The 26,872-nt window shown below is 37.5% G+C and overlaps 1 protein-coding gene across 1 annotated transcript in view; it reads right to left on the bottom strand.

Annotated features, from left to right (window-relative positions):
• The window catches only part of LOC111142541 (myomesin 1), a 153,958-nt gene that overhangs the window by 20,466 nt on the left and 106,620 nt on the right, over positions 1-26,872 (bottom strand). Inside the window, exons 23-30 of the mRNA XM_022495800.1 lie at positions 26,609-26,735; positions 23,876-24,060; positions 21,807-21,921; positions 8,654-8,810; positions 8,135-8,241; positions 7,567-7,611; positions 2,457-2,593; positions 203-347 (exon numbers count right to left, since the gene is read on the bottom strand). Of these exons, the coding sequence (XP_022351508.1) occupies positions 203-347; positions 2,457-2,593; positions 7,567-7,611; positions 8,135-8,241; positions 8,654-8,810; positions 21,807-21,921; positions 23,876-24,060; positions 26,609-26,735 (1,018 nt within the window). The remainder of the gene's footprint in view (positions 1-202; positions 348-2,456; positions 2,594-7,566; positions 7,612-8,134; positions 8,242-8,653; positions 8,811-21,806; positions 21,922-23,875; positions 24,061-26,608; positions 26,736-26,872) is intronic.

The following is a 26,872-nucleotide window of genomic DNA, read 5'->3' as shown; positions in this document are numbered from 1 at the left end:
ATCATTTAACTGCAGTCTTCCCTGTGGGCTAAGGTTAAATCTGGTGAAATACTGTGGAAAGTATTCACTGAAATTGGATTCCAGTCTTTGAAATACAAGAAACATTTCCTGCTGCCTTCCACATGACCACTTTGATGTCACAGGGTATTTGCACTGAAGGGAACAGTGAAGTCTTTGAGTTAATGTGCCACAGACTTCTTACCATCTCCAATGAGAACAAGAGTGGAGTGGCCGGTTGCTTTTCCATCTTGAAGCTGGAAAGTATATGTTCCTTCATCCTCATCCTGTAGCTTTTCCATGAACATTTCAATTATGCCAGTGTTTCGGTCAATATGCATCTTGTATTTCTTCAGTGTGGAAAGGAAAACAGAAATCAGTGAGGAAGATATGATGCTGATGCCTGATGGAATAAATGCAAACTCCGAAGAATCATAATTTTAACAAAATTTATTGTTAACTTTTTTTTTAAGATGGGCTTTCAAAATCTTATTCCCCGGAAAAAGAAAAATATGATGTGGCATATATGACCCTGACCAGAACTGATTACTATAAAGTCTGAAATTTAATTTTTTTAAATACAAATAAAGTTCTGTTATCCCAAGTCAGAAATGTTGCCAAAAGGGTGTTTTTAGATTCCCATTTTACCTTCCAGATTACATTCATTTTAATTAGCAGAATAATGCAAAACAGCATGAAGGACATGTTTTTGTCTCATCCATTGCTATATCCCTCGCATCTTGGGCACACAAAGTCTACAGCAGGCAGTTAATAAATATATGTGGAATTAATATGTGAATAAAAATGCTTCCAAAACATGTGAAGTCCATTTGTTCCTAATAAACTGTACTCGCCCTACTGTTCTGTGCTTATTTTATATGTTGCTTAGGCAACTTTTTTTTCAATGTAAAGATAAATCTTAGCCTCTGGGCATACAAGCACAGGTTCTATAGTGGATTTTACTTAATGAAGTTTTCCTATAAAATGTCACAGAATGAAGGCTCAGGTCTGGTATCAGCTCTGTGCTGCAGTTCATGCCCCAGAGTGTTCCCTGCAGGAAGCCAGTCTGCAACTGAGACCACATTTTTGCTTTGCTTTCCTCTACATTAGCTTGTTTCCCTAATCCCCACTCCTGAGAGAAATTCTATTTCAGACTGTCCTTCTAGGGAACTTAGCCTACGACACTGATTTCCACCAACGAAATAGTGTTAAGAACTAACCGCAATGACAATGAACAGTTCTTCGAGTTCAGAGCATGTATGTGTATGTGTGCATGTGGGCAATAGCATGAGAGCCTGTGTGAACACATAAAGGAGAGTGCGTCGATGCACATGTGTGCACCAGTGGTCCCTAAACGGCTGTGGCAGAAGACAGTGATGCCAACAATGCTTTTTCCTTCCCCTCCACTGGCTGGGTGATGAGCACAGCCATTAAGGAGAATATTTCAAAAATGGAGAAGATGGGCCACCGTGGACTCTGTGTGACTTACTCAGGTTCTATACACGGTTGCTAAATGAGCTGAAAAGAAATATATTACATTTTTTTTTGCTATTTTATGTTATTCATTCTCCCCCTCATTAATGAATCCTGAAATGTTTTTAAAACATATCTTGATGAAAGGCGAATAGGTTGTTAATAACGGCCACAAATCACACCTCTCTCCCATCTTTTGAGTCTCTCATTTATACCTGTGATAGCACAGTAAGAGCCAGAGCTCCTAACCCCAGGTTCTTCAGTACCACAAATAAAGTGCAGATGTTGTAACTCTGTCTATGGAAACTATGTTTCTATTAAAAGCAAAGCAAAGAGTAGATATATACAATCACCTATGTAAAGAAGACACCAACAGACACACACACACACACACACGCACACACAAGTGTAGAAAAAGACCGAAAAGTATAAATCAATGTGTATATTAAAAAGTTGTAAGAATTTGTGATTTGTCCTTTCTTGAATCTTTACAATTTTTTACAATAAAAATGTATTTTTTACCAGAAAAGTAATGAAAAATATTTTTGCTGCATTTTTTTCTAAGCCATTGGAACAATGGACGCCATTTCCTCCCTATGAAGAACCAAGTTCCTGCTGAGATTTCTAATGTGAGTATGTGAGTTCAAGTAAGCACGCTGTCCCCTCTGCTTCTCGGGAGAGCAGCTGTATTTTCCCAGGTAACCATACTTCTTGATTTGCCTGGGACAGTTTTGGTTTGATTCTTGTCCTAGAAAAATTATTACTAGAACCCTCTTCCATTCTCAACAGTGTCCCAATTTGGATAATATGACATAATCAATCTATATTTTCCTCTACTTATTTTCTTTTTTACATGTGAAATGCCTTAAATTCTTCCACCTACCCCACAAACCAGTGGTTTTCATAAAACTTACCTGCATTTTAATAGGGCTCCCTCAGCACATTGTACAGTGATATGTTTAGAACCTAAAAAGTATGAAACATACCGGCCCTTCAAAAATCTCCTTGTCATTAAATATGTAGGTGACTTTGGTGTTGCCAGACAGCTTCTCAGCCTGCATCCAAAACCGGACCTGGCCTTTCTCCAAGATTTCAACTGCCAACTCTGACTTAATTGGGACAGCTATGCAAAATAAAAACAAAAATAGTAATTTTACTGGTAACCAATTGTATTAATACCAAGTTTTCAGTGAAAAAACACTCAATGGAAATGACAGTAGAGCAACCTTGCTTCTTACAAAACCTGGAGACAGTAAGAACATCATAGGGAAAGAATGATGTTCAGGGATGGAAGATGTGGGTTCTAATCCTGCTGCCACTTTGGGCAAGTCATTCATCTTCTGCGAGTCATAGATATCTCAACTGTAAAAATAATAAGGAAGGTAAACTTACCTCCAGGGTTCCTTCAGCTAATTTGTGTGACTCTCCACTGTGGCTTTAGGGACAATAACAAAGTGTGATGAAATAGTCTTGGGCTGGCCCCAGGAGAGCTGGAGCCTAGTCCAACATCAGCAACTGTGTGATATTAGGCAGGTCCCTTCACTTATCTGGGCCTCAGTTGACTCATTTATAAATGAATGGGATTATACCGAATGTCCTAAATTGTTAAGAGATTTTCCAGCTCCAACATACTATAATCTTAATTTCTTCAAAATACTGGGAAAGGAGTTAAATTTTATTTTTTTCAACAATTTAACTCACTTTGGAGGTTCTTTCAAATGTTTTTAAAAATGAATTTCAAAACAGAATTAATGTTGATGATATACACAAGATGAACTAGCTTATCATTTAAACTCTATCCATCCCACTGGATTGCCAGTTCAATTACACTCCTAGACAAGGCAACATTTTTCAGAGGCAAATATGTGAGTCACTATTAACAACATATATTAAGATACAGCATGGCTTGCCTCACAAAGGAAGTGAAGGAACCATATGGTATCTCTGACATACACCTGTATCGCTTAAGACATTTGAGTCTGGGTGTAATTTTGAAAGTTGTCTGATATCTCTGAAAAACAGTTTTCTAAATTTCTTGTAACTTGAAAGTGTTCTCTATAAAGGCTCCTCCAGCCAATGGTTTTGTATCAGAGGTAGCTCCAAGGCAAACTTTGTTGAAAACCATGGTGGTCTCTCAAAGTTTAGTAGTCCTTCCTTTCTTTTAGGAGAAATCACCAGCCTTTGCTTTCTCTATATGATGCTTAATCTAATCTCAAAATTTCAATAGCTGCTACATTTTGAATTGTAAGTTTCCCAAACTTGTATCAAATGTACGTCAGAATTTCTTTGTACTTATCCTAAAACCATCCTTTCCAAAGGGATCCCTTTCATTTGCACTGTTCATAGTCATTATGAAACTCAGTTATAGACTTGTTTCAGTGAGGAACTAAACAGAGGCTCAGATGTCATCTATTGAGGGGTGTCCACGATGCACAGAAGATGGGCTTTGATGTCACACTGTGACCTTAGACAGGTCTCTCCTCTTGAAACCTCATGCTTCTCACTGCTAACATGGGTATTATCTGCCTCATAAGACCACCAAGAAGACTGAATATAGTACCAGACAACGCTAAGACACTGTGAATAATGACCAGTGCTCAAGAAGGGTGAGTTCTTTGCTCTCCTCATTTTACTGATGACAAAACTGAGCCCCGGGACATAAAGGAACATAACAGATATGTTAGTAACATATGTGGGTAGCAGAGCTGAGACCAGGGTTATTCCCTCTATTCTGTGCTCCTCTTGGTTCTCTGGCTGTCCACTCTAAAGAACAGTAGTGGTTGGCTAGTGAGTATCATGGCAGACTCAAGGGTTGTGAGAGCAGAGGCTAAACTTTCTCCTTACAGGACACTCTTGCTTGCTACAAGTAATTCTTGAGGAAAACGGAGAGTAGAATTTCCTGAGAAAGTCTGAAGACCTCATTCTGGGAAATCTAATACATGAGTGATGCAGTTACTTAAGGGGCCCAGAGTGGTGATAGAGAAGAAAGGGCATGTCCTCCTGGAAGTTTCAAGCTCCCTTAGTGTTCACTGCCTCTCTGAGTAATAGGAACATCACTTGAGGAAACACTGGCCACCAGGAATCACCAGAGAGGACGTGGTGGCAAACAGCAGGTGTACACACATTAATAGTCATGTCCTGCTTAGGTGCTATAAAGACCACTTGGGCTTAACCACAGGTATCCATGGTGTACATCTGGTCTAGTTACTTAAATTCTCCAGACCTCAGAGTCTATACCTCTAAAACTAAATCACCTTAGAACTGAGACTTTTAAGGTCACTGTTGAGTTTAAATGATATACTCCATTTCAGCACCCTACAAATACTCTGGCATATAATAAGTGCTCTATAAATTTGGCTATTAATATTTTGGTACCTCTTTCCTCCTCCAGTGGCTTCAACAACACCCTAGGACTATCAATTATAAAATATATTGACACCTAAGAGGACATACCAAATAGATGCAATTTATGTACATGTGTTTGCGTATATCTGTACACATAGGGTATATGTGCACCAGAGGGATAATAATCAAGAGATATTATGCAGATGTTGACAATACTGAAATATACCTTCCATCACCTCCCTCACAATACCTTGGAATCTTCAAGTAAGCTGTCTCTCTATACTGCAGCTTAATAACAATAGTGGCAAAATCAATTAGGCTATTTTCTGTTTTTAGCTTTATACATTTTTATTTTTTCCTTCATCTCGGTCCTAAATTTCCTTACAGTCCTTTCTCTGTCAGTTAATTTGTTCCAGCAAAATATCTATTTTTTGTTGGTTTAAGGCATATGCTCAGTGGTTTTCAAAATATTTTTGAAAACAGCTTAAAATAGAATTACTGCGCCAAGGGATAAAGGAACAACATACTCTTTATTACATTCTATAAGAAACAAGACCCATTTAAAACCTTATAAAATCTCATGAAAAAACTTAATGATATGTCAACATTTACCGAGAGGAAGTGGGTATAAATTGAGAAATTAGATCTGCTGTTTTGACCCTTCCTCATATCTCTGAAAATATTCACATAGTCAGGCTGATCTAATAGAATTGGGAGGAAGAAAAGTGTGGGAGCTGTATTCTTGAAAATGCTGCTCCAATGGGCTAAGCAAATCTCTCTTGGGTTCAGAGATCTGATACTTGCATGTCAGAGTTTTTAACACATGTTGAGTTCTCTCTCTCTGCCTACCCAAATGCCACACGAGTTTTCTGCTACTCTCTCTCCTAGAACCAGTAATTAGAGTGAACACGCTTATGCAAAATAAATATCTCAGCATACGTGACAGTGATATCAGACAATTACTATCTTCAAGTCCATATGATCACTGAACATCAGGGAGGCTTGGGCACATCCAATTCAACAGTAACACCCCATGTTGTCCCATCACCATCCTTTAAGCTAAATGTAAACATTGTTTGGACCAACTGTTGCCTAGACACTTTGCCAATGTTTACTGTCCGACTAACTAGATTAGTGAATGCTGCTGTTTCTTTCCATTTCCACCAATGTTTGGGAGGAGACAGTGTGATCACGAATGGGGTCTGGCTGTGTTCAATATAGTGATCCTCTCTACCACTCGCTACTTCACAGCCCTGGGGACATGAAGGGAGAGCATACTGCACAGCTTGTAGAAAAATCTTCTACAAGTGGGTTTTTTGAGGATAACTGCTGTTTCAATATTTATATTTTTCCTGAAAAGTTCAAGGATCTCTCACAGCATCTCTATTCGGTAGGTGCTATAAACGATTACAACAGCCAGTTCTAGAAAGGAAACTAAAACATGGGAAATTAAAATTGAGTTGCTCAGGTTCATCGAGTGGGTCAAAAGTACAGAATATAGAGAGGACAGGCCAAACTTCTACCTTCCAAGCAATTAAAAAATAATAATAACTTTGAAGATACCATTCACAGTATTACTTTTCCAGTTTTATGGTGAATAAGTGTACAGATGAGAAATGGTTCTCTCCCTGAGTTCACAAAGTTTGTATTCTATATCCACACCCCACAGACACCCCCACTGTGCTGCTTTGTTGAACAAAGTTGGTTTTGAGAACATAACAGCTGAGGACAATAGTCACTAACACTCAGCCTCAGGATAGAACGAGCAATCCTTGGGAATGGAAAAGAAGTCAGGCAATTAGTTCCAGAGCAGTGAGTGTTTCTTTTTCAATCACAGCCTTCACTGGGAATTTTGGGAGAGCTACAGACCTTTCTCCTAGAAAAATGGACATACAAGGTTTTGCCTGTAGTGTGAAGTCACGATATAGTTTCCTGAGTTCCTGAGAAGTCTGTATTGGTGAAGGAGTTGTATTTTAGGGTCTAAAGAGTAAAACAAAACAAAACAAAACAAAACAAAATTTGTGATTTAAAAGAGTGAGTGTGTATTATCACTCTTCATTTGTTTTCTCAAACTTCAGGATATATAATCTGGATAACCCACTAGTTTGGCCAATAGATATCAATGACAAGAGAACTTATCAGGTCAGTGGAACTTTCCGAGTATCATTTCAGACTTCTTTCTCTTCTTTTAGGTGTGGACAGCGAAATTTAATCTTTTATGTGGAAAGTACTTTATTGAAGAGTTTGTTCAGAAGAGATAGTTCAGAGAGATTCTTTTTCTGACTAGGGCATCTTTACCTCATTTTCCAGGAGTTTAAAATGGTAGATAATGTCGTTAGATTATCTTTATTTAGAAGTGTGATTCTTCTGTTAAGTGCTAACATTAAATTGCTTAGGAAGAGATTGGTTTGCCTAAAAAACATGTGAGTTAATGTATACAGGATCATATAATGTATAGGATCCCAAAGTACATCGGCAAAAAGTAAAGAACTTAATTACTCAGCTGTGACACCTGTGTAACCTGCCACTTCACTGTGTAACAGCATGGATGTATTTTCTATGTTAGTATCTCTATCTCTTTAGAACAATGGCCAAGATAAAAGCAGCCCTTCTGGCAAGTGCATTTGTAAGTAAAGTGTATGTTCCATTAGGTATTCTTAAGAGCCTCTTCTCTTAGTCCTGTCAGAGTTGTCGTCTGACCTATTCCAGAAGTCACCACCTAAACCCTGTGGATGTACTGTGGACACTTACTTGGGAACTTGTGTTCTTGGCTGAGAGCTAGTAAACGTTTCAGCTCTGTAGGGAGAAAAAAAGAAAAATTAAACTTGAACTACCAAAACAAAAGCCACTTGATCCTAGAGGATCACTCAATGATGAATCAAAGCAGCGTTAGACTTGTGAATGGATTGATTTTTTTTTTAAGATTTTATTTGTTTATTTGACAGAGAGAGATCACAAGTAGGCAGAGCAGCAGGCAGAGAGAAAGGGGGAAGCAGGCTCCCTGCTGAGCAGAGAGCCCAATGTGGGACTCGATCCTAGGACCCTGAGATCATGACCTGAGCCGAAGGCAGAGGCTTAACCCACTGAGCCACCCAGGTGCCCTGATATTTTTTTAATTAAAGATTTTTATTTATTTATCAGAGAGAGCGAGCACACAGGGGGAGCAGCTGCCAGAGGGAGTGGGAGAAGCGGGCTCCCCGCTGAGGCCCTATGAGGCACTTAATTCCAGGACCCTGGGATCATAACCTGAGCCAAAGGCAGACGCTTAACCAACTGAACCACTCAGGTGTCCTAATAAATGGAATGATTTTAAAATTACCTTCCTCATCGATCAAGTAGCTTGACCCTATTCCATCAGTGTCCGTTACATCACAGGAGTAAATGCCCAGGTCTTCTGTCCCCAGGTCCTTGAAGGTCATTTTCGTCCTGCGGAACAGGATACTCTTGTAAGAAGGGAGGCTGTGTGGGATCTATGATCTAGCAAATTCTTCCTTGCTCTCTTTCCATAAACATCCTCACCATTGCTTTAAGATTACAAAATTTCATAAAATAATGAGAATCACCATTAAAGCTGACTTTATGTCAATCAAAGCTTTTCTAACATCACAAATGAGATAACATATGAGAAAGCTTTTTAACTGAAATAACATGAAAAGTACTTTATAAGAACTGTTATTTTTTAAGGCCGACATTCGTTATTATTTTTTACATGACCAGATATAAAATATTTGTCATTTCATTCCCTTATACTAAGTATTTGAAATAGAAAGCAAAGAGCTTACTTCAGTCTCCTATCATGAAAAGGAAACCCCATTATTATGACTGAAGCAGTACATACTTGTTGCCTTTGCTTTCAATCTCTAATCGTGGAGAGTCCTCAGTGGATACATAATCTTTGGACCAGCTGAACTGAGAATTTGGAGCCATCTGATCACATTCAAAGTTCAGTGAAATTACTCCATCATCATCCACATTTACAACAACCTCTTTGGTTCCTAGAAGATCCAAAACAAGGCACTGATTATTTCCTGATAGAAATTAATGAATTAAGAATTCCTTACTTTGGGATTCATTACTGTAGCCTCAAACCAGGGCCTTGAGCCTGTGCAAGGGAAAAGCTCCAGCTGCTCACTGTGAACGCACAATCCTACTTTACAATTCAACTTTTATACTGCAGCATGGAATTAAATGAATGTGCCATGTTTCTCCGGTAAAGCCAACACCATGGACAGTATTCTTTGCTTAGGGCTGAACAAAAATTGCTTGATGTGACTGAAGGTACAGTGGAAGGAGTGGGTTGGTCATAATAAGAAGGACAAGGCAGCCTGAGGCAAAAAGAAAGCTGAATGATCCTTATCAGGACCAAATCAATGACTTTTGCTTCGATAACATCCATATCCAGCTACTCATCAGGAAAGGACAGTTAAGAAATAAAGAAACCAATGGGAAATTGAAGGGGAGAAAGTAGAGGTAGTAAAAATTGCCTGTGTTCATAGGCTTAATGTTTATTAATCATTTAAAAATGGAGAACTACTTGGAAACTCAAGGCCAAGATCTTTTTCTGTTGATCAAGCAACCATAGATCAATCTAAAGGTGCCCCTCTAGATGAGAATGACAGTGACCTAAACATGACTGTTATCAAACTGTATGGAAATTGAAATGGAAATGAATTTCAAGTGATCCAGATGTTTAAAGAAGATTGGTTTTTAGATTTAAAAGAAAAAAAATTCAGGTAGTGCTTTGAGTTCTTGTATTTTTGAGAGTTATAACAAATTGCACTGGCATCTAATTTAGCAATTTAGAGTTCATACAGCATATAAAATATTCCCATCTATGCTTAACTCCAGTTTGAAAGGTAAAATGTACTTCTCAAGTTGACACTCATTTGATTACCAGTCTAAACTCAGTTTGTTTCCATATGTTTGGAAAAATATATTTAATCTCAGAAAGGTACAGCTTTGTCTTCAAAAGGGCATTAAAAAAGATCTTCCAATAGACACTGCCAAAAGATTGAAGGTCTTCACTCTAAATTGTGTTGTAAGAAGCCAGCATCCTGGCCTATTGTGCAATAAAACTTGTCAGGGGAAAAAAAAAATTGCAAAACTCCTCCCAGGGGAAGGCCAATAGAAAATAGTGCCCAAACAATGTGTGGTAACATGAAGATCTTGACTTGTAAGCCAGGAAGCTGGTTTCATTTGTCTTTATTGATGACAGGGTGTGTGCTTCAATTATAAGCCACTAAAAAGTGATTTTTTTTTAAACACATGAAATGCTTAAAGAAGACTAGTTCTAGAGATTTTTAAAATTATTTTTTTTAATGAAAGGGTTATTTTCATATTTGGTGATAAACTGAAATAATGATCAAATAAAGATTTAATTATATTTGAATGAAATGTCCACCATGTATTACTTTTAAGGGTGAGTCTACTTTACTGGAAGTTGCAGACCATGTTCTAGTGATACTCCTGATAACATATGACGAATCCTCATCATCCACTATTGTATAACAAAAAGTGGAAAAGTGCTCTCATTTAAAACTTAAGACTAACATGTAAGAGGGCTGAGGTTCAGACAGTGTTATGATACAGAGCATGGCTGAGTCACAAAGAGAATACAAATAAGAAAATTTCTGTATATATGTATTGTTATGTAGAGGAAAGATGTGATGGAGGTTGACTAAACCTTCCTTGCTCTTTGCATAATATCTATTTTGGAGGCATGACAGATTGTTCATATTAATCATTCATTGTCTTCTCTGTAATCTCTTTCAAAAGGAAGTAAATCATCCATATGCTCGCTGTTTATTATACTGGAGGTATGATTTAAGTTTACAACAGAAAAAATATTGCTTAGGTTAAGAATTGTGATTTTGTTTTATTAAGGTGAAAGATCTGAATTTTTTTGCAAAGGAGTCACAAAACTGAAAGAATATGAATATCATAGTTAGCTTAACCTTTCTCTCCATTCCACAGAAATCCTTTGCATTGTAACATTTCACCCATCTGGAATCCTGCTCCAAACCAAGAAGTAAGGAAAACAAGCCTCTGAGAGGCAGCACTGATGTGACAAAGACCACACACTTGTATTCCTGGACACTTAGGAGAATTTCATAGATTGTCCCTTGGAATCTATTTATATTTCACTTGAGATTATTTTAGGAAGTTGTTTGGTTAGGTTCCATCAGTAGATTAAACCTCCAAAACAGAGGGAAGTAAAAAGCTACTATCAGTAGGCACAATGAGAATAAGGAAAATGAGAGTAGGAGAGGAGGCAGAAAACCTAAATGCAGGCACAAATACATTATTTAATAGAGGAGCAAATGGCTCCTCACCCCATAATGACATCACTGTATCCCAACACTGTATAATAAATAAGATTGATCCTTATGGCTCTGAGTCACACAGAAAAAGGTAGATAAGATTCAGTATGCTGCATCCAAGGTTGAAAAGTACATACGAACATGTCTAATCTATTTTAGAAGAATTTTCATCAAAGAGTTTTAGAATTAATTTTAAAGTATTGATGCTTTAGCAGTAAATTCTCAGATAAATGGAACAACTGGGAATTTAGAACAATAATTCATAGAGGTTTTTCTCTTTTTTTTTTTAATTGAGGAAAAACTGGTCTATAAGATTATATAAGTTTCAGGTATATAACACTATAATTCAACATCTGCATACACCACTAAAAGTCTAGCAACCATTCATCACCATACGATTGAATCCCTCTACTCATTTTGCCCACCCCCCCACCCTCATTCCCCTGTGATAACCACCAATCTGTTTTCCGTATCTATGAGTTTGCTTTTGTTTTGTTTGTTCATTGTTTTAGGCTTTAAGAGTCCACGTGAGTGAAATCACATGGTATTTGTTTTTCTGCATCTGACTGACTTCACCTCCCATAATATCTTCAGACCCATCCATATTGTCAAATGCTTTTTCTGCATCTATTGAGATGAACACGTACTTTTTATCCTTCATTTTGTCAAAGTGGTGTATCACAAGGATTGATTAGCAGGTATTGAACTCTCCTTGAATCCCTGGACTAAATCCCACTTAATCATGGTGGATGATCCCTTTGAATGTATTGTTGAATTTGGCTTGCTAATGTTTTGTTTAGGATTTTTGCATCAATGTTCATCAATGATACAGGCCTGTAATTTTCTTTTTTGTGGTGTCATCTGGTTTTGATATTGGGCTAATGATAAAATGAGTTTGGAAGTGCTTCCTTCTTTTCAATTTTTTTTTAGAAGAACTTGAGAAAGACAGGTATTGAATCTTTGAATGTTTGATAGAAATCACCAGTGAAGCTGCTCTGGTCCTGAACTTTTTTTTGTTGAGAATTTTTTGATTACTGATTCAATTTCCTTACTAGTAATTGGTATATTCAGATTTTCCATTGCTTCATGAATCAGTCTTGGAAGATTGTATGTTCTGAGAAATTTCTCTATTTCTTCTAAGCAGTCCTCTATGTTGGTGTATAATTGTTCATAGTCTCATGATTATTCATATTTCTGTGGTGTCAATTGTAATATTGCCTCTGATTTCTGATTTTGTTTATTAGAGTCTTCTCCTTTTTTTTCCCCCTTTGGTGAGTATAGCTAAAGGTTTGTCAATTTTGTTTACCTTTTCAGAGAACCAGTTCTCAGTTTTACTGATCTTTCCCTTTTTTTTTCCTAGTCTCTATTTCACTTATTATTCTAATCTTTACTATTCCCTTTTTTCTATTGACTTTAGGCTTCATTTGTTCTTTTTCTAGCTCCTTTAGGAGTAAAGTTAAATTGTTTGAGATTTTTCTTGTTTCTTGAAGTAGGCCTGTATTGCTATGTATTCCTTCTTAGAAACACTTTTACTGCATCATTCCAAACATTTTGGCATGTAATTTCTATTTTCACTTGTCTCTAGATATTTTTTTTATTGATTTTCTTTGATTATCTTGATGACCCAATGGTTGTTCAGTAGATTTGTTTAATCTCAAACATTTTTGTGGTTTTTCCAGTCTTCTTACAATTGATTTCCAGTTGCACAACCCTGTACTCACAGAAAATACTTGATGTGATTTCAGTGCTCTTGAATTTATGGAGACTTATTTTATGATTTAATGTGATCTATACTGGAGAGTGTTCCACGTGCAGTTGAGAAGAATGTTTATTCTGTCACTTTTGGATGTAATTTTCTACATATATCTATTAAGTCCCTCCAGTCTACTGTATCATTTAAGGCTGATATTTCCTTATTAATTTTCTGCTTGGATGATCTATCCATTGATGTAAGTAGTGGTATTAATGTCCCCTACTATTATTGTATTGCTGTCAGTTTCTCCCTTCAAGTCTGTCAATATTAGCTTTATATATCTTGGTGCCCCTATATTGGGTACACATACATTTATTTTTTTTAAGATTTTATTCATTTATTTGACAGAGAGAGAGAGAGAGAGAGAGAGAGAGAGCACAAGTAAGCAGAGTGGCAGGCAGAGGGAGAAAGAGAAGCAGGCTCTCCACCGAGCAGGGAGCCGGATGTGGAGCTCAATCCCCAACCCTGGAATCATGACCTGAGCTGAAGGCAGCCGCTTAACCAACTGAGCCACCCAGGTGCCCCTGCATATATATTTATAAGTGTTATGTCTTCTTGCTAGATTGACCTTTTTATGATTATATGCCCTTGTCGGTTATTACAGTCCTTGTTTTAAGTCTGTTTTGTCTGGTATGACTATTGCTACCCCAGCTTTCTTTTCACTTCCATTTGCATGAAATCTCTTTTTTCATCCCTTCACTTTCAGTCTGCATAGGTCTTTAGATCTGAAGTGAGTCTCTTGTACACGGAATATAAATGGGTCTTTTTTTTTTTTAAGCCATTCTAATGGTCACTCTATATCTTTTGATTGGGGAGTTTAGTCTATTTACATTTAAAGTAATTATTGACAGGTATGTACTCACTGCTATTTTGTTAATTACTTTCTGGTTGTTTTTATAGTTCTCTTTCTTCCCTTGAAGTTTGGTGGCTTTCTTCAGTGTTATGTTTAGGTTCCCTTCTCATTTTTTTATATATTTTGCTATAAGTTTTTGCTTTGTAGTTACTGCAAAGTTCACATATAACCTATGTATGTAATAGTATGTTTTGACTTCATAGTAACTTAAATTTGAACACATTCCAAAATTGTACATTTTTCTCTCACCCACACATTTTTATTTTTGATGTCACATTTTACATCTCTTTATTTATGCATCCCTTAACTAATTGTTATGGTTTTTAAATTTATTTTACTTTTTTCTGTCTTTTAACCTTCATACTTGCTTTATAAGGGATTGATTCACTATCTTTATACATTTACCTTTTCCAGTGAGATTTTTACTTTCTTATGTTTTCTTATTATTAATTAGTGCCATTTCTTTTTGGTTTAGAGAAGACTCTTTAACATTTCTTGTAAGGCCAGTTTAGTGGTAATGAACTCCTTTAGCTTTTGCTTATCTGGAAAACTCTTAATCTCTCCTTCAATTCTGAAATAACATTGCCAGGTAGATAATTCTTGGTTGGGAATTTTTTCCTTTTAGCACTTTGAGTATGTTATGCCACTGTTTTCTGGCTTGTAATGTTTCTGCTGAAAAATCTGTTGACAGCCTTATGGGGTTTCTTTTGTATGTAGTAAGCTGTTTGCTCTTGCAGCTTTTAAGATTTTCCCTTTAACTTTTACCCTTCTTTTTTTTTTTTAAGATTTTATTTTTATTTATTTATTTGACAGAGATCACAAGTAGGCAGAGAAAGAGAGAGAGAGAGGAGGAGGAAGCAGGTTCTCCACTGAGCAGAGAGCCTGACGTGGGACTTGATTCCAGGACCCTAAGATCATGACCTGAGCCGAAGGCAGAGGCTTAACCACTGAGCCACCCAGGCGCCCCAACTTTTACCCTTCTAATTATAATGTGTCTTAGTGTGAATCCCTTTGGGTTCATTTTATTTGAAACTCTCTGGGCTTCCTGAACCCGAATGTCTGTTTCCCTCCTCAGATTAGGAAAGTTTTCAGCCATACTTCTTCAAATAAGTTTTATGGCCCTTTCTCTCTTTCTTCTCTTTCTGGCACCCCAGGATTGCAAATGTTATTCCTCTTGCTGTTCTTTCAGAGATCTCTTAAGTTATGTTCATATTTTTAAATTCTTTTTTTTTTTTTTTTTTACTACTCTGGGTGAGTTCTTTTTTTTTTTTTTTAAGAGTTATTTATTTATGAGAGAGAGAGAAAGGGTGAGAGATAGCACATGAGTAGGGGAGGAGCAGAGGGACAGACTCTTCAAGCAGACTCCCCTCTGAGTGCGGAGCCCATCCAGGGCTCAATACCATGATCCATGAGATCATGACCTGAGCTAAAACCAAGAACTGGATGCTCTACTAACTGAGCCATTCAGGTGTCCCTGTCTGCATCAGTTCTATTGTTTTATTCCAGTTCATCGATCTGATATTTGGCTTTATCCGGTCTGTTGTTGAATCCCTCTAGCATATTTTTCAGTTCAGTTATTGTATTTTTCAGCTTTGTAACTTCTATTTATATTCTTCTTATATTTCCTATCTCTTTGTTGAGGATCTCACTATTAATCCATTTTTCACCTGGGTTCAGTGAACATCTTTATGATTATTACCTTAAACTCTGTATCAGGTAGGATGCTTATCTCCATTTTATTAATGTCTTTTTTTGATGTTTTGTCTTGTTCTTTTATTTGGAACATATTCTTCTGTCCTTTCATTTTTTCCTGACTCTCTGTGTTTGTTTCCATGTATTAGGTAAATCAGCTACCTCTCCCAGTCTTGAAGGAGTAGACTTGTGTAGAAAATGTCATGTGGAGCACAGAAGTGCCATCTCCTCTGACTGCCAGAGCTGGATTATCAAGTGGTACCCCCGTGTGGACTGAGGTACCTATGTGCAGTGGCAGGTCTATGTCTGCAGCTTGACATGGGCAGGGTTGGTGTCTGGCCCACCTGCAATGCATGGCTGAGCTGTGGTACTGTTCAGGTTCCTGAATGGCCAAGTTGGGTCCCAAACTTACGCAACTTGGAGAACAGAAAAACCCTGCTTAGTTGCTGTCTCAATTGTCTCAGTTATTGAGAGAAGAATATAGAGCTATCTCATTGAATTGTTCTGGAAAATTCATTTTTGTAAAGCAGTTTACAAAGAGATCTTTTGTGAAAATATGAAGTGAAACTACTATTAATTATAAAACTATTTAGTTTTAATTAATTTGTTAGCATAGTTCTTTGAATGAAGGTATTTACAAAGAGTAACTCAGTAAGCCAAGTATTTTATAATCATACTATAATGGGAGATTGAATTGAGATTGCCTTTGGAAAAAAGGTAGACTCCTCCTGTGGTCTGGCTTTACAGAGAAAATAGCGTTTTGGGAAAATATTTTTTAAAGTTGTATGGGACAAAAAAGAATAAGTGTGAAGAATTTAAAACAAAACGATGCTCTTTGGAAAATTTAAAAGCCAATAAAACAACTTAAAAAACAACTTAAAAAGCAGATAAAAACAACATAAAAAGAGCTCAGAGTTTCTTGTATCTGAAAAGGACACATTGGCTTATATATTCCTCTTTGTATGATTAAGGAAGTAACTATGTTCAACTGGCAGGGCTAACTTTTCCACATTAAAATCTAAGAGGAAGTTCAATAGTGGAATTCCTTAAATAAAGGAGTTCTTAAAATATAATTGGCAAAAAATTCTATAGCAATTTTTAGAAAGATATATGATATTCAAATGGATGATTCTTTTTATAAATGCTCTAGAAAAAAGAAGAGCAGATACAATGCCAGCATTTCTTTTTATTCTTTTTTTTTTTTTTTCAATTCTAACTAGTTGATGCCTGGGTGGCTCGGATGGTTGGGCCACTCACTGCCTTTGGCTCAGGTCATGATCCCAGAGTCCTGGGATGGGGTCCCTCATCAGTCTCCCAGCTCCACGGGGAGTCTGCTTCTCCTTCTGACCTTCTCCCATCTCTCTCTCTCTCAAATAAATTTAAAAAAAAAAAAACCCTTTATAAATAAATAAATGAATTCTAACTAGTTAGTTAACATAATGCCAGCATTTCTAATAGGCCCCAGACTAATCCTCGAACAATGCCTGTGTAGATAGACCTGGTGCAGTGTCAGAGTTAAGAAAGGGATAGTTAAAACATCCTCAAATCTTCTTTTTAGAATGTCCCATGGCCTAATTGAGTTTTTACCAAGAATTGAGCTACTGTCACTTCATGGGTGAACTCATAAATATCTGAAGAGCTATACTCTCTAAAGCTGATTAATGTGTGATCAAAATGGCTCAGATACTTAACTCGCAGACAGTCAATTTGATATTCTGCTGTCACAGTCAAGGCTTCCCTATGGATATTCTCATCTGGATGAAAGGCTGTCCCACCCTCCAACAGAGTTGGGCTGGAAAAGGGGACCAAAATCTGTCAGGACCTAGATTTTCTCAACCTTTGAATCTGCTCAAGAACATGAACAATTCAAGTAAGAACACAGGAGATTTGGCTATAGAAAATAAAAGAGATTATTTTGGTGTAAAAAGGATTTAAGAAGAATTGTCTTGAGTTTGCTTCCTCAACCTTACCCTACACAAATCCTTAATATGGACAGGGGGATACCAGATTGTGTGGAGTGGCATTTTAATGGTCCCTTCAGGCTTGCCACCACACCTAGTATGTGAATGAGTTAAGGTACAGCCCAGGGCTAAAATGAATGATTTGGAAATTAACTGTCCCTCCTTTCCAAAAGATGATTTTAAAAAAAAAGTTGAAAGCCAAAATGAAACCACAGTAAACTATTCATATTCCTATATATTTCATAATCTGATAGGCAATTTTTCTCATATAATTTAGTCTTTTACATCAGCATTAATAGATCCTTTTTACAAGTTTTAGTTATTTGTCCTTTTCCATGGGGTATGTGTGTGTGTGCATGTGTGCGCTCATGTAATATTTAAAAACCCAGAGAGTGGGACAGAATAGAAGCAGATAGAATTGAATTAATGTAATCAGTCTACATGATACTTAGCTCCCCTATGTTTAAGACCAAAACTGCTGGCTGACCTACCACTTTGGTACCCACATCGTGGCCTCCATTTTAGAATATTTAGGGTTAAGTTTACACACTGTGGCTATAAAACAGAGTCATACTCACTGGCCAAAACACGTAATCATTCATTATCGTTTTCATTTAATAAATGACTACAACACACCAGGTACCAGGCCCTCGCATACAGGAAGAAAAGACATACAGTTCCTGTTTTGAAATAGCCCACAGTGTAAATCAAAGTTCATAACCCTGCTTTCATGCTAGAATTACCCAAGTGGCTAAACAAACAAAAATGAACCTATGCCCAGGCTCAGTCCTGGAGATTCTGATATAATTGGTCTGCAGTGGAGTCTGGATGGAGTCAGTATTTTTCAAAAAAAGTTCCTGGCATGATTCTCATGTACAGCAAAGGTTGAGGACTACTGTTTTAATGACTGAAAGAGAACAGTTAATAAACAAATACAAGGGAAATGTTCTAAATGAAGCCAGTTGAGCAGAACAGCCCGCCTGGCTTCCTCCTCTGAATCCTTGAAGACTCCACCTCTAGGCGACTGAGCGCACGTTTACATTCTCAGTCCTGCCAGGTGCTATGACAAACCAGTTTTCAGAAACTGGAATTGGTCAGGAGGTTGTCAACTCGATCATTCCTTCTAGTGTTGCATTCTTCTAACCTGCCTTGCTCCTAGTGACCAAGTCCTAACTTCTGGTAACTGAAGTTAGGTTGGGACCCTGCCTTGTGTTTGGGCCCTCCTCTCCATCACCTGAATTCTCTGGCTGGCTGCTGAGTCTTTGGTAAGAAGACCTACAGCCTGTACCACTAGTCATTTTTTTGTCCTCCAGATCACCTGCCACACTTTGGCAGGTCTTTCTTTTATCTTCCATCTGATCTGGCTCGCCTTGCCTCCGCCTCCCCTCCGCCTCCCCCTCTGCCCCAGGCTTGATGCAATCAATACAGATACCATCTGAAAACTATCAAATATCAAGATTAGGAGTACCTTTTATATACTAAACAAATATACACTAAATATTTTTCAGCTTATTCTTCTTACAGGCTTTTTTCTAGCTTAATTACATTTCTTGGTAAAGCATGATACACTGAGTCTATTTTTCTGGATCCTCATCGGCAGAACAACTGGACATTCTGGCAGGGCCTGAGCTACATCTGCTGGCATATTTATTGACTTCAAAGGGAGACCAGTGATCCTCTAACTCTGGTGGATTAAGTTAACTTTCAACTCAAATTCAGATTACACTTGTGATATCGTGTTAGACTTATCTGAGGCTTGCTGTTACATGATCAGCTTTATTTCTGAAATTTTAATAATACATTCTAAAAGAAGTCGTTCTTCTGCAATAGCAATCCAAATTTCACATCCCAAATCTTGAAATTGATAACATGCCTCCCCACCCCTGCCCTATCCATTCTAACATATAATAAATATCTAAGCAAAAGTAAAATATTGGTATTTAAGAAAATCATTAAATACAGTCAACTTTACGCTACAGGTAAGTTTTTACAAGGACTTATGAAACCCCAGTTTACTGCCTATTCAGGTATGAGAAATATTTTATGAACATCTATTATAGCTCTCATCACACACCATGTTGTAAGTTCTGAGTTTTCCATGTAGATTGTAAGCCCGGTGTACAGTGATAATATCATATTCCTCTGCTCCTGTTGCCCACACATATTGTGCTGACCTATCATAGCTGCTTAAGAAATGTATGTCCCAAGAATGATTGTGCCTGTTGCATATGAACACATCCACGTGTCTCCTGGGTTTTGGTGTTCCTTTACGGTGAAGGACTTTGACTTTGTGCATCCCAGGGTTCTTTCCTAGGCTGTGAGCCAAAGAGTGGCTTCATCTCCTGCTGTTTTGTGGATCAGTGTCTGCAGCTGTTCTTTGTAGTTATATTCTGGGAATGGAATGGCCACAAAAAATGACTTCCAAATCAGTGAAACAAAACTCTTCGCCCACGAGCTCATCAGAAGATCATTTTCTGATGGTAAAACTTCTGTAGGGGTAGTTTTATTAATGTCATGCCTGACTACCTGCCATTCTGAGGCTACTGATGAGAAAATAAGAACTCAATTTCACCTTCCTTCAGTTAATCAGATTTGGAATCCATTGTATCAAAGGTGCTTTTAACTGATCCATGATTAGGTTAAGAGTTTACCTCTTTGGTGACCTAAATGTTCTTACAAGAGTTTGCAGTTGTATCTTTTTGCACCTGCATTTGTTTCTATTTCTTTACTAGTGGCAACCTCAGAGTCTGCTTCCTATACAAATATATATTCTGGTGTCTTCACCTATTGCCTTTTATCTGGTGTATATGTGTCTAGCGTTGTCCTGTTTTCTCATGGAATTTTACAAAAGGTACTTATAATGAGGTGTGGCACTTTATCCAGACAATTTCTACACTTGTGTATAAGGTTATTTTTCACACCCAGGTCTTAGAGGGCAGTTTTAAGAGTAGTTGAAAGTAGGTTATGAAGTAATAGGATGAGAAGGGTAGATACTTCCTAAAAGGATACTTTTGATATACTTTCCAAGTAATATGCAGGGAGAGCAAAAGTTTCTATGTTTACTTTCTTTCCTTATCATAAAAATAAATATCACATTATATATCTACTCTTTGTTTTAATCTGAAAATCGATGTGGATTGAAGTGAACATGCTTGGACTAGAATGAAGGCCAACTTAAAATAGCTGGTTAATACTTTTTTAATCCTCTCTTATTTCAAATGTTTCTTTTAAAGTTATTTTTTATTGATTTATAATTGGCCCAATATTGTATTAATTTCACATGTACAATGTAGTGATTCAATATTTATGAACTGATCACCTTGATAGGCCAAGTTACCATCTGTCACTTTACAAAGTATACAAAGTGATTGCCTATATTCCCTATGCTATTATAGTGCTTTCTTTACTGTAACTTCTATGAACTGAAATATGTAATAACTTTGAAAAGCAATAGAGATTAAATGGGAAGATAAGTAATTATTATGTAATAATCTGAAACTATTTGCACAGTGAACACTGTAAAGTTTGTTCACATAATAAAGGGGAAGACTGTCTTCCCTAGTCCAATCATGGCATCTCTTGAAACTGGGAAGTGAAACTTTCTTCCTTCCTATAGATCATCCAGTTAAAACTGCTGTTAGTTTTACCCAGGAGTCGGCAAACGATGGCCTGCAGGCTAAATTTGGCCCCTTGCCTCTTTGTACGACCTGCAAGCTAAGAATGGTTTTTATTAAACAGTTGAAAAAAAATCAAAAGAAAATTAATATTTCAAGGTATGTGAAAATTACTTAAAATTTAAATTTCACAATACATGAAATATATAATGCATATAACTGGCACAATAAAGTTTTACTAGAACACAGCCATGTTCATGAGTTTATGTATTATCTATGGCTGCTTTGGTTATGGCAGAGTTTAGTATTGTGACAGAGCTGAAAATATCTACTGTCTGGTCCTTCACAGAAAACATTTGATGACCCCTTGCTTAACTTAAAAGATACAATTAAATAAATTCTGCTTTTGTTTAAGAATCATGCTTGTTCACTGGGCTGTTCAGCTCCTACAACTGGGACAATATTCTTGTAGGACTTAATGGCCACAGTATAGTGACAGAATAACGTCCTAGGAAGGTATACTTGAAATAGTCCAGGAAACATACTTTGACCAAGAACGTCCCCATTTTTAGGTACAGATCAAAATAGCCCTGGATCACTTCAAATCTGGCTGATTCCTGTCCTAAGAGCGCCTGTGATGCGATAAACAATTCACGACCACAGGCCAAACTTGTCAGCTATTCAGATAGCATACACTGATAATTTTGAAAATTAAGAAAAACATAGAAAGTAAGATTGAATGTTGCTCTGGTATCTTACACAGATGAGATTAATCTTAATGAAAGTGTCAAAGCCCACCTGGACGGGTTTCTGCCACAACAGGCCCAGCAAGGTCCGATGGCTTGCCAACACCCGCCTGGTTGATGGCTCGGACACGGAGCACGTAGCTGACACCCTCCTTGAGGCCTTGTACCTAGAAGAAGCAGGAAAAGAAGTGATGGGTGTTCGTGTCATTTGAACAGAGGTGCTCTTCCTGTGCACAGACGATTTTGTTGTAGAGCTCAATTTCTCCCATTCGTGGAACTCTCCCGTCTTCACTTAAGGTTACTGGACTAAACTTTTTTTTTCAGGTTAAACTTTTCAACATGTACATGTTTTTCTCCACTTCAGGCTTGAAATGTTTCTGAATATAAAACATCCAGGAGAGCGAATCTATATCACAATGGGTATGAGGATTATAGGACATCTCTACTTCTTTAGGCCTATATTGTTTGAATTTTTCATCATAAGCATGTGTCTGTTTTATAATCAGAAAACTCAGTAAGTCTATTTTCACTTTAAAAACTGTAGACAAACTCTGAGATAATTTCCTTACAGAAAATTAACCTCCTGGTTTGTGGGGCACATTCAATCTCAGTGTCAATCTGTCTCCCTCTCTTCTATATTCGCCTTTCTTCTTTTTCTTTCTTCAAATGAGTGAACTTAACCATTCTTTGATATGTTTAAACTCTATCATTGTTTTCTTCCCACCCATATTTTCTAGGCTGTTGGTCCCCTCTGCTTAGCTTCTTATCCTTGTTTTGTTTACCCTGAGTCAAGCCCAACCTTAGCTCTTGGGATCCTTTGCTGCATCAAGTTGAAGATTTGGAAATTATTCTGGCCATAAATATACACCATCACCATCGGATGTGTCTGATTTTTTTTTTTAATATTCTTTGGGGATTTCTTTAAATCCACAGGCCTTCTGACTCATTTGGATCACCAAATAGCATGCTAAGTTCCTGAACTTCCTTCTCCTTTTTCTCTTCCCCATGAAATGCAACCTTTCTCACCTCCTCAAGGTTTTGGAAGAGGTTAGGGAGCTCACTGGCATATGCTAAGATGAGTTAATGGTGTGTTTCAAGGTCATCTCTCTTGGAGGATATATTTATATTTTTTATGGAGACAGTAAATACCTCAATCCTGGAGAGAAGCTGACAGACAGTATGGACTTTAGTCCACAGTGGCAGGTCAGTGGGAGAGAACTTGTAGAGCATGCATACTCTGAGAATCTTCCAAGGCCCACCCTCTAGGCAGTGGCTTATTCTGGCAACAGGTAGGGCTGCAAACTAAATGCAGTGTGCTGTTTTCTGTATGACTGTGGTGAAGCCACACTTCGTTCTAAGTAATGAGTCAGAATCATATTCCTCACAGCTTCTGAAGCCCTAGATTCAGGGTCTCCAGGTGTCACTGCTGACATAGGAGAAAACATTCTTTTGAGATATCCATTTGTTACAAGTGAGATTCAGTGGCTTTAGCAGAACAGTCACTGGCAGATAAGTTAGGAATGTGTTTAGTTAGAACACTTTAGAGCAATCTGGAAAGCAAAGATGTGGATAAGGGTGAGGATTAAGTCAAGAGTTGAGTGAACCCATTCCACTAGACTCTGAGAGCTCATGTGAGCACAAGCATGGGAGAGCCCGTGAAGTGAGGTAGTACATGACTCAAAGGAATCAGCAGGTAAAGCCTTGCTGGCATGAATGCTATGAAAATAACACCCTCAAATCAAAAACCATCCTCTAAAATCAATCAATCAATCAGAGGAAGAAACGAGAAAGTCACCTTTCTAAAACTGTGAGTAACCAAAATATGAGGTGGGTAGTTGGAGGCAAGGAAGAAAAGAAGAGAGAGGAGGGAGCTTATGGATGTTTTCCAAAGCTATGCTAAGGGATTCAGGTTAAATATAACCAAATTGCTTTAAGCATCAGAAACTTTGCCCAATCCCAACCACTGTCAAATGGAATCTTACCAGGAGCCCAATATAGAAAACAGACCACAACAGAAATGTTGTGTTTTATCTTGCTAACTTTAAAGTTAAGAGTATTAGGGGAACATTTCTTCTTTAAAAAAAAAAAAAAAGGTTTCTCAAAATATGAGCACTGTCTTACCCTCAGGTACGTGTTCTTAATAGCTGCCTTATTGAGTCCTCGCCACTGGTCATCCTTGGCATGGGCCTCCTTCAAGTCCACAAAGTAACCCGTGACGGGAGTCCTTCCCGAGTGGATAGGAGGCTTCCACTGCAGAACCAGGGAGGTTTTCCTGACTTCACTATATTTGACATTGTGTGGGGGTCCTGAAAAATAGAGAGACAGATCATGACATAGATGACAAAATGCAAATACATGTAAATCTAGAACCATATCTGAAGTCTTAAAGCTGAATCCAGTGTTCTTTTGTGAAATCTACTATTGGCGTAGAAATAGGTATTTTGTGGTCATTTTGTATCAAGTTTCCACAATGGCTCTACATCAATCTACTAAGTCCCTTTATGAGCAAGGAGGTTAGAGTCAATTCAAGGTACCCCCCCAGAGGCTGGATGAAAACTTGCCTTCAAGGGGTCCTTGGCCTTCTGGTCTTCATCTTTTATAAAAACAGTTTAATTTGGTTGCCAGTTCAGTTTCAAATTATTTTTGGATAGTAATCTGAAACTTCCCCTAACTCTCAAATTAGGATGAAGAAAGCAACTCTATTTGATGGCCTATGAATATAGATAGCAATATTTCTTTTACAGGAAAAAGGAATATGTTATAAAATAGTTCCCTTCTAGAGGGAACTATATGTTTCCCATAAAGCATATATTTCATCTACGAGTAAAAACAAACTATAATTACAGTTTACAAAGAACTTTCACCAAAACAAATACAATCAAGCCTATGGGTTTCAGCTAAACATTGCTAGGTATTTTATATTTATTTATCTCATTCATCCTTAAGACAGCAGAAAACTCAGAGAAGCCAAGTAACTTGACCAACCTGTTCAGGAAGAAAGCCAAATGTCCTCCCTGCCCATGTGCTCTTTGCGCTCTTGGGAATCCAAACTACAAGCAACCTCCCACATCCTTCCATGACCACCAGCTGCTATGTAGGTAATATATTTATTTTCTTTTTTCCTGACCTTTTTTTTTTAAATAACTGATTTCTAACCAACCAATCAAAATCCCCTGAACTAACTCACAGTGCCCTAAAAGCCAGCTACAAACACAGCCTCCACTATGCTATGCTTTGGCATTTTGCAAATTGATAGCTCAATATTTATGGGGCCCTGTCCCTTGGCTTAATGTGTCATCCCTGCCTTCAAACAAGGTAAGAGGTTTAAATAACATGGTAATATATTTAAATAATAACATCAATGCCTTTCAATAGCATGTTATGTTCTGTTTTACAAAGGACTTTTAAATCATTTTCTTGTGCCATCCTCAGAATCCTGTGAGGCATCCAAACAGGTAGCACTCATCATGCAATCTCTTTTGCTAACTAAATCTCTTTCAGTCAAAACATCTTCCACAGGCCTCTCAGAATTTCTTAGTTTCTAGTTACTCATATTTTAACTTTATTCAGGAATTGCAAGAATTTAAAAACAGATCCACTTTTGTGTAGGTGAGAGAAAGAGCTTAAGAAATACCAGCTGGCTTAAAGAAGGTGCATGGAAAGGCAGTATATTTGCCTAATATATTTACTGAAGCTGAGTGAGTGCTTGAACTTCTCTTGGGTTTCTCTTGTAATCTTTTTATTCACACTTGATGGAGAAGTGATGTGAACAGAAGCTCTCTAAGCAAAGGTAAAAATGATGGTTCTTCAAGGGCACTAGGGTTTCAAGTAGAGGAAGGGGATGGCATCAGAGACAGGGCTGGATCTACCCAGTATACTCCAGTATGGCCTTGTGTATGTTGAATATTAAACCCAAGTGGGAGAATCAAGTCATCCTGTGGCACTCGTTGGGTCTGTGAAATTGGTACCGTTGAAAGCAAAATAAAATCACCCACCAAAGACTTTAATGTTGTTGTTTGAAACTTAATGGCTTAGTAAATTTATTTGCATTCAATTTTTTACTTTGTTCAGTGTTATTGCTGTATGTGTTTTTAAAAAGTACAGGTAAGTGTTTCTACCATTCTCCCCATTTTCTTCCTTGTTCAGTCAACCATTTACTATGGCAACCTCCAAAGGAGAATATTTCCAGCCAGGTTGAGGAACTTTATTGTGATGCAGAGTTGAGACAAAAGTGCAGAGAGAGCAGAAGGACTGGAGAAGTAAGTGGAGGGAAATAGGTGGAGCAAGTCCAGTACTTAAGTCCTGGGCAGGGATGTTAAGTACACCTTCATAATATAACAAAGAGCTAGCAGCAAGGGAGGAGAGAGACAACAAGGAAGAGGAGCCACATTGGCTGAGCTTGGAGAGAGATATTTGGGGGAGGATGATAAATGGCATGAGAATACATAAGAATTAGGGAGTACAGGAACAAGTTTTTGAGACATTTTGTTGTGGGATACGAATTAGATGCCCTTCGATGGTCTTTAAGAAGCACAGACAAAAATCAGAATTCCTTTTAAATGATCATGTGGAACTCGGATTTTGTGCTTCTGTTAGTCTTATTCCAAGCAGAGGTATAACTATGATTTACTTGGAATACAAGCACAAGAAATTATAGTCATTTTATGTTGGTATTTATATTTATTATTTATTATATATATTGGCATTTTTATTTAGTAGGATTATAAAAATATCTCAGGTAAACATAAGGGGCCAAGAGAATGCTTTTCTCTTAGAACTATCTATAAGGTACTTAAATTTACTTCCAAGTTGGAGGTTCTTTTGGAAGGAACTCCAATGGTTTTCATGGTTTACCTGGAACAGCAATGGTCCACTCTTCACATTTGAAGCATGCACTTACTGCTGAGGGCTCTCCCAACCCGGCGATGTTCATGGCTGCCACTTGGAACTGATACACCATATTTTCCTTCAAGTTGCTAATCTGCAACATGACAATATCTCAGAGAGTGGATGTTGATTCAGGTTCATTTATTTAAGTTGTTCAACATTTTATTTACTTACCCACTGTGTTTGATACACCCTGAAGTGACCCCCAACGAGTCATACCCTTTTGTAATC

Source organism: Enhydra lutris, unplaced genomic scaffold, assembly GCF_002288905.1.
Source record: "Enhydra lutris kenyoni isolate GAN:26980312 unplaced genomic scaffold, ASM228890v2 scaffoldscaffold8, whole genome shotgun sequence".
In the NCBI taxonomy this organism is placed as follows: Eukaryota; Metazoa; Chordata; class Mammalia; order Carnivora; family Mustelidae; genus Enhydra; species Enhydra lutris.
Note: the sequence above shows the minus strand (reverse complement) of the source record. Positions and strands in the feature narration are given on the sequence as shown.